The sequence below is a fragment of the Aptenodytes forsteri genome, unplaced genomic scaffold, assembly GCF_000699145.1.
Source record: "Aptenodytes forsteri isolate BGI_AS27 unplaced genomic scaffold, ASM69914v1 Scaffold145, whole genome shotgun sequence".
Taxonomy (NCBI): domain Eukaryota; kingdom Metazoa; phylum Chordata; class Aves; order Sphenisciformes; family Spheniscidae; genus Aptenodytes; species Aptenodytes forsteri.
Genome location: NW_008795122.1, coordinates 4,519,282 through 4,528,250, shown reverse-complemented (window position 1 = coordinate 4,528,250; position 8,969 = coordinate 4,519,282). Strand labels below are relative to the sequence as shown.

At 36.6% G+C, this 8,969-nt stretch overlaps 1 protein-coding gene across 1 annotated transcript in view; it reads right to left on the bottom strand.

Annotated features, from left to right (window-relative positions):
* Nucleotides 1–8,252, bottom strand: part of LOC103897176 (RCC1 and BTB domain-containing protein 2) — a 28,108-nt gene extending 19,856 nt beyond the window's left edge. The window contains exons 1-5 of the mRNA XM_009277151.1: nt 8,189–8,252; nt 5,132–5,290; nt 4,499–4,649; nt 2,233–2,399; nt 1,372–1,530 (exon numbers count right to left, since the gene is read on the bottom strand). Coding sequence (XP_009275426.1) covers nt 1,372–1,530; nt 2,233–2,399; nt 4,499–4,649; nt 5,132–5,290; nt 8,189–8,230 — 678 coding nt within the window. The 5' untranslated portion in view covers nt 8,231–8,252. The remainder of the gene's footprint in view (nt 1–1,371; nt 1,531–2,232; nt 2,400–4,498; nt 4,650–5,131; nt 5,291–8,188) is intronic.
* Nucleotides 8,253–8,969: the final 717 nt, after the last annotated feature.

The window sequence follows — 8,969 nt, the reverse complement described above, 5'->3', positions numbered from 1 at the left end:
TTCCACACACTCCAGGAACCTCCTAGACTGCTTCCTCTCTGCCGTGTTGTATTTCCAGCAGACGTCCGGGAAGTTGAAGTCCCCCACGAGAACAAGGGCTAGCGATTGAGAGACTTCTGCCAGCCGCTTATAGAACGCTTCATCCGCCCCTTCGTCCTGGTTGGGTGGTCTATAACAGACTCCCAGGAGGATATCTGCCTCGTTGGCCTTCCCCCTCATCCTTACCCATAGACACTCAACCGTACCATCATCACAATCGTTGAGCTCTATACAGTCGAAACACTCCCTAACATACAGGGCCACCCCACTGCCTCTCCTTCCTCGCCTGTCCCTTCTGAAGAGTCTGTAGCCATCCATTGCAGCACTCCAGTCATGAGAGTCACTCCACCATGTTTCTGTGATGGCGACTAAGTCATATCTCTCCTGCTGCACAATGGCTTCCAGCTCCTCTTGTTTGCCGCCCATGCTGCGTGCATTGGTGTATATGCACTTGAGCTGGGCTATCGATTTCGCCCCCGGCATCGGCACGCCACCCCTAGGCTCATCTCTAGTGAGCCTGGTTTTATCCCCTTCCCTCTTCGAACCTAGTTTAAAGCCCTCTCAATGAGGGCCCAAACGAGCAATGATCCTTTTCCCCCTGTGAGACAGCTGGACTCCATCTGCCGCCAGCAGGCCCGGTGCCGTGTAAACCTCCCCATGATCAAAAAAGCCAAAATTCCTCCGATGGCACCAGCCCCTGAGCCACGTGTTGATCAGGTGTGTTTTCCTGTTCCTTTCAGTATTCTTCCCTGCCACTGTAGGGATTGAGGAAAACACTACCTGTGCTCCTGATCCTTCAACCAGTTGCCCCAGTGCCCTGAAGTCCCTTTTGATCACTGCAGGACTTCTCTCTGGAACCTGATTTAATCCCAAAATTTGTAAAAATCTCCTGACCTTCACAATGCTATTTTTACTTCAGAACTGTTTTTTCAAGTAAATTTGACATTTGATACTTGAATTCTTTCAATTCAAAGCCAACTTCAATAGTTGATACAAAGTAATAGCTGCTAAATTTTATGAGTAATCTCATAAACCAAAAAGCCATAAACAAAATATTAGGGAACAATTTTCCCTGTTTCACTCCACCTCCTTTCTAAAGAAGAAACCATAATCAGCATGGATAGGAAGATGTGCTTACGTATGTCAGAATGTGCAGGACAACTTATGACAAAGGTTTTTATAAGCAGTATAAGCAAGTGGATTTGAGGGAGTCTGGAAACGTATACTTGTTTTCTGAGTAGCAGCTCATTATTGACAGGTTTGAAATTATCTACATCCCATGATATTACATAAAACAAAATTCAGTCAGAAAATTCACTTAAAGTTTCTTACCTCTCCATTTTCCACCACAGCCATAGAGCACATCTGTCCACAAGCTATATTAACTACTATTTTATTTTGTAGGCAGCTGGTAACTCTTCGAGGAATTGGTTGATTAGCTGTTGAACCAGATCCAACTTGGCCTGAGTTATTATAACCCCACGTGTATACCTGTTGCAAGAAAATTGTCATAAAAGAAGGCTATATAACATACAGTTCAAAGTACATATTCAAGAGAGAAAAAAGTTATATGCATAAAAAATTACATTTTGAGTTCAAGTGGATGTATTCTTTTAAAGATCTAGGCAGATACATAGGTTTACAATTTAATTGTTTCTATCAAAAATATGCCACTCATAATATTTACATATTCCATTCTTTTACGTTCCTCCAATCAAAGGTAAGAGGCAACATGACAGTTGCATTAATGCTGGAAGAATTCACTGCTAGTTTTTCAGAACCCAAAGTAGAATGGCTAACTGGACACAAATGGCACCTCAAAGTAAATGACAGAAAACATTTTACTTTGGTGGGTAGAACTCCTTACATGAACATGATTTATATTAATACCGGCTTTAACACCATTAAGCATTTACAGTAGAGTATAGCATAGGAAGGAACTGGCTGCCCTCTAGAAAGAAATTATAATTTCTTATTACAAGCAGATATGGTACAAAAATCAATGTTCTGCATGCACTTCAAAGCAGTTGGACCCTAACAGGTTTTCCATTTTTATGAAACATTTGCATTGCATCAGCACTGTGAGGATAGCAAGAAGAAAGGTCTAATGCTCTAGCTGCAGAATGTTTTCCTGTTTCTCACATAAGTGAATTTCATTAAGAGAAAAGAAAGATTTATTTCAGCTATTCTCACCTCTCCATCAGATGTTAACACCATAGAATGATGAGAGCCACAGGCAACTTCAATGACTTTCTTGTTCACCAAGTTAGTAGAGACTTGACAGGGAACGAAACCATGATTTGTTGTACCATTGCCCAACTGACTATAAGCATTGTGACCCCACGTATACACTTCTCCTTCTATAATAAAAATGTAAAAAGCTGGTTTAAAGTCTCTGTTTTTCCAATGAGTACACAACACAAAATTACAAACTGAAAAGTCAAATTCAGTAACAATATACATATTTAAGTGTGTATAAACATATATGCCCTTTGGGGCTCTTAAGCCTATGGACATACCAATGCTACCTTCACATAGTGTTGATCAAAAGGATAGTACCACCATAATCTTGGTAAAGAAAATCACGTAGCTAAAAGAAAGGACATAGTGCAATGCAGAAAAGAAAAGGATGAAATGACAGTCAGGAGTCCCCATTTCAATTTCTTTGTTACTGACAATCAATCAAAATTTCTTGTCTATGCCTTGGCACTGTTTCCCACTTTGGAAAATTCAAATAACAAGCTTTCATTCCTTTACAGTATACATGAAGATGCTTGTAAGAAAAACTCATTATTACTTATTAATAAACATACTATTATTTACTTATTATTTAAACATACTATTCATGTCCTGTATTTTGAGAAACATGCTAGTAAAATTAAGAATGCAAGAAATGTCTGACTGGTTTAGACTGATGGTCCACCTAGTGCAAAATTCTGTCTCCAGTGGGCAATAGAAAAAAGCTGCTCTTTAAGGGAAACATGAGCCTGGTCACTTTTTGCAGTTCCCAAGCATTTACAATCGCTAGAGTACAGATATTACCAGGTACTTTTGATTCTCTTTAATGTACATATATTGGCCCATTATCCATGAAGCTAACACCCTTTCATACTCACTTTCTTTCATCTGTTTTAAATCAAGTGTCCTCTAGTTACAGTAGTGCAGGACTTGAAAAATAGCTGTCCTACATTCATCTGGTCTATCATCATCATCATTTGCTAAACCTAAATTACACCATTATTGCAGGAGAGCTAGGTTTGACATACAACTCCATCAGATTTCTAAAAATATCACCAAACTCCTTACCCCTAAGAAGGGCTCCCTTAGAACTACAAAGGCAAAATGTGCTACACTAAACCAGTATTTCTCTACAATAACAGGTTAAATATAATTACTTTAACCTGTCAAAAGCAAACAACCTTCTCTTCCTTTCACCAACATGAGAATACAAATTTCAGTAAACAGGTGAAACAGCCACAGAGAAACATACAATATAAACTGGAAATGATAGTAATTAACACAAGTATTGTGAAATATGTAAGGGCTGTCTGAAAGGTAGGTTAAAAGAGGCTGTGCTGAATGGAAGTTATTCATGCAAATGAAATTATAAGCAAAAATCATTAAGGATCAGTGCTGGACCTGTTCTTTTGCAATACTTCAGTTCATGTGTATGGAGTATGAGTGTGTCAGTGAGATCTGCCAGCAACAAAGCTCAGAAGAATACAGATACATATATAAAAAGCATCCAGAATGGTTTACCCTGAAGACTGGAGAAAGTGGTGGAATGTAATTGAATATAAAGAACAGTCACACATTTACAATACAATTCCCCTCATCTACCCTTAGTCATCTAATCTAGACCACTCAAAAAGATTTCATCTCATTAATGGAGAAAGAGAGACAAACTTTAACATCATCAATCAGGCTCTAACAGAACCTCACTGGGAACATGATATTAGTCATTTGTCTTCAAGAATAACGTACTTGATTATGAACAGAAGGGCCACTAGCATGATGTGGATAATAGAGTGTCAATGAGACAACAGAAAACAAAAGTCTGAGAGGCAATGTAACTGGTCTTTAAAGCATATCCAAAAGTAGGTACAGGAGGCAAAAGATGCATTTTAGCTAAATGTTGGCACAAGAACATATGGGTATAATGTAGCCACTAATGCATTTCAAAAGCAATCAGAAGTTCAAAACTTCACTGCAAAGTAAAAAAAAAAAACTTCCAGAAGTAGTAACAAGATCAAAGCAGAGCTTGAAAAACTTTTGAAAAGAACTAGCTATGAACAGAGCTAGCTGACATGTCATGTTCACCAATGAAAATACGTTGGACTTGACAGCACAGAATGTCTATCCCAATTCCTCTCTTACGTTACCAGCACAGAACTTTCACACCTGCTGGACTAATTAAAGTGGATGTATCTGAAAAAGCAGTATTCAGATCATACTTTACCTTCTGTAGCAAGTACAACATGAGGGCCACTTCCATAACTCAGACAGGCTATCTTTTTGCCACATAGAGAATCTAACCTCCTTGGTTCAATAGTGCTCTGCATGTCACCTGTTCCCAAACACCCGCTGCAGTTCATGCCAAGCACAAAAACCTGTTATAAAAGAATCACAGAATCATAATTTAGGTTGGAATGGAGGACCTCCAAAGGTCAACTAGTCCAACCCCCTGATCAACAAGGATCTAAATAGATCAGTTGACTCAAGGCCATGTCCAGCCAAATCTTGAACACCTCCAAGGAAAAGATCTCACAACCTCTCCAGGATTTAACCACTCTCATCGTCATTTTTTTTCCTAATACTGAATCAGTATCTTCCATCTTCCACTTTGTGTCCATTGCCTCTCACCCTGTCACCATGCACCTCCAAGAAATGTCTAACTCCATCTTCTCTTTATCCTCTAATTGTGGTAGGAAGCCATTAATTTGAATTGAAAATGTTTTAGTAGCAATCCAAATGATCAGGCATTTTTGCATGCAACTTTTTCTAGGTATACTATCATAGTACTGGCTTTCAGAATGACTTGATACATAAATGACTAAATATGTCATGTTCATACACACTGTTGGACAATTACCTCGTCATTTTCAGTTGCATACAACACTTCATTACCAGCACTGCCAAATACACAGGCTTGACGAATTAATTTGAGCTCCTCTTGGGAACAGAGAGAAAAAATTGGCCATTTCCCAACATCCAGCATCTTCAGGGCTGACAATAATGTTGCCTCCAAGACCTGATATTATAAAAAATGATATCAAATACCTAGACAAAGAGAAATGCATACCTTTGCACAGTAAAAAAGGATAAATTTAGAGAAACACCACCATCTCCTTTCTCAACCACAAATCAGTATTTTAATTCTAGAACAACACTTGGAGGGAAGCCATTAAAATAAACAAATAAACTATATCGTGATCCGGAAAGAAAGGATCTATATGCATGGAGAAAAGTATCATATAAGAAGTTAAATGGTGAGATCGTATTTTCACTATATTCATACAACATAACTGCTAACTTATATAATTCAATAAAGAGGATTCTAATACAAAGTGTAAAGTATACATTCAAAACTTGAAAATAATTTGTGTCTTTTCCTCTGGTGCTAAAATTACTGTTAAAAGAAGAAACCATAAAAAATCTGCCCAAGAATATACTTATCTTTGAAAAATATACACATTTGTTTTCATGCATTGAAAATGGAAACTTGAGAAAAGTTGAGAAAATTTTTACTTTCTCCTTTACTTCTGAAATTTACTTCTGTGTTTCAACAATTATTGAATCTTTGGGACTTCCTAAAAATATTTGCATTTATATAAATAGACATATAATAAAAGAAAAAAAGATAATTGAGCATTTTCCATCTTAGCGAAGGACAAATGACAAGTTTATAGTTAAAGGAAAAGAAAAACAGATATCTCTCCAAACATTAAAACTAGTCAAGCTAATGTCTGAATCTCATGCAATATTTCTACTGCTTTAGTATAGCATGAATCAGAAAAATGTTGCAGTATCAAAATTTAATAGGAAATTTTGCATGCAGCATGCACCAAATTTTCTTTACTGAAATTAAAACAGGCTCTGGACATGAAAGAAAAGCAGCATTACTTGCCAGATCAGAAGGTAAGCAAGAACAGATTTTGCCTATCACAGGCATTATGTAGTTCACCACGTAACAGTGAGGAATGCATCATTAGTTTATTTCTAGCAAGTAGCAGACTTACAAAATGATCTGCTATAGAATATAATTTTTCATACCTCTGACTGAAATAAAGATGCAAATAAATTCTAGTTGGGAGTCTGAAGCATGTTATGTCAGTCATAAGGATATTGCTTTTTTGATTAGTATCACTTACTATGAAAAAATGTACACAGAAACCTAGATAATGTTTGAAACTAAAGATATGATCCTTAAATTAATCCTGAATTAAAATCTTTACACAAATAGCAGTTAATCACACATTTCTTTATAGTATACTTCTGAGGAAGGAAAAGGAGGGTTGGCCATCTTCCCTAAAGAAAAGCTGTGGTTTTGATCACACTAGTTCTTTCCCCATCTCCTCACACCAAATAACTGACCAATTTCAGCCAAATTTGCAAGTGAAAGGGAAGTAAGATTCTGCTGACACAATCCATTTGGCAGTAGGCAGCTGGACAATCAGACATGTATGTTATGAAATAAGTCAGCAAGCAAGTAGGTCCACACTAGTCCTAGCAAATGCTGTCCTCCATGACACATAGCAGGGTTGTAATGGATGAAGGACATGCATCTGTATGGAATTGGATCATCCATCTGCTGTTCACAGAACAATTTGTTTTATGTCAAGAAGTTAGCATTAATTCTAAGGAGGATTTTGGGCACTTTTAAAATATGACAATGAATACTGAAAGCATCACAGACTAGTCTTCCAATTGCATCAACAAAACTACATCCCACTTTTGCTCAAGACTGATGGAGCCTGAGGTTCAAAAGGACAGTCAGGATGCCCTTCAATTGCACAGATTCCCTTACTGGAATAACATACTCGTTTCTTTAAAATGTGGGCTCTAAATTCCAAGCGCACAGTGGGTCAGAACGCATTCATCTTAAATAGAACAGGTTTTTTTCTGTAACCTCCTTCTACAAAGGACTCATGTTTTACCCTCATAATTAACAGGTTAAAAAAACCCAAACTGTAGCATTTCTTAACATTAAAATAATACACTGAAGGAAAAAAATCCACTATTATAAAAAGCACCCTAGGAAACACTTATGATACTGGTGTTTTGTTTTTTTTTTTTACAATAGAAATAACAACAAACTTTATCAGACTAAAAAATACCCATAATCTAAATCCTGTCTCTGGAATTATTACATTCAACTCAGTAAGAGATATTCTCTCACCTTTCAAGATTTTCTCCTCTCCCACACCTCTCCATTATATTTTGTCCCAAAAATACAAAAACCAGCTTGAACTATCAGCCTGCCAATATTTATGTCCCATAAGTGATCAGTTCCCTCATTATGTTGCACAAAGTCATGAAAGACAGAGTCTTTCTGGTCTACCAGAATTTGAGATTTCATATGGTCCAGCTACCTATCCCAAAGGTGTACCAGTTATGCCTCAAGAATTCCTAAAACTTCTACACTTCATTTGACCTCAGCAATCAGTTTGAAAGCTGGTTATTCAGTTTTATTTGTCTTACAGATCACCTTAAAAGGCATCATCATTAAGCTCAAAATCGGTATGATGTTTCATTAAGTTTTACATGCAGAGCATTCAAAGCAAATAGAAGAGAAAAATGGGAGGAAGTTTTTACATCAAATTATGCTACAAAAGTTAATTCTAACAAGTTTATGTTGTTGAAACATTAGGCTGGAACATGTAACTTTAGAACTTAATATTAAATTAAACCAGCCTTGTAAGCCAAAGGAGCAATTCAACCTAGTTAAAATGAATATCTTGTTCTTCTAATATTTTGTGGATCACATAAGCAACATTTCTTTCGCTAGGATCATTTTCCTACCTATAGTTTTGGTTTTTTGTTTATTTTGAAAGCTACTAGCATGTACTAAGCTACTGATAAATGGAACCAAGCTTCTTCCTTTTGAGTAGAGCAGTACGGAATTCTCAACACAAATTCACACTCTGACCTTGACACTGACTCCTTGAGAAGGAGGAGATTCATCCTCCATATGGATTTGTGCTTGTGTCCCCCTGCAGAGAGAGAACTGTGGTTAAAATCACCATATCATATTGCTGCAGCAATACTTTATGGAAGTATACACACTTAATATTAAGCCAGAACTATTTGCTTCTGTGGGGTGAGAAAACAAGAAACATGAAGCTCAGTCAATTTTGTTTTTATATTCAACTGTACAGTGATCAGTTAGACAGACTCTGCTCTTCTGTATTCTTACCTAAACAAATAATTCTTGGACAAAACATTTTTGGAAAACAAGTAGTAAAATTAATCATACTGTGATTGGAAAGGAAGAAGTTTTATTAAACACAATACTCCAATGTCTTTTTATTGCAGCAAAAATAAATTTAGAACCTTGCTGATGTAATTTTTCAAGACATTTCTTTCAGCAAAGAAAAAGTACACTGGTTGGAGCTTTCCATTTCTGGCTTAGGTCTTCAAATATTCCAGTTCCATTCTGAAAACCAATGTTAGAAAAACATTTGGATCTTTTCAGGTTTACTGAGAATTCTTAAAATATTCACTGTTTCAGAAAATACTGCCAGCCCTGTAAATGACTTGTATAATTTCTATGACATGCATCATCAATAGAAACAGATTTTCAGACCAGATGTTTCTTCCCAAATAAATAGGCACAAATCTACTATCCTTGAATTATTTCCATATTAACATATTAATTACTATTTCCATATTACTTACCTAAACAAATAATTCTTGGACAAAACATTTTT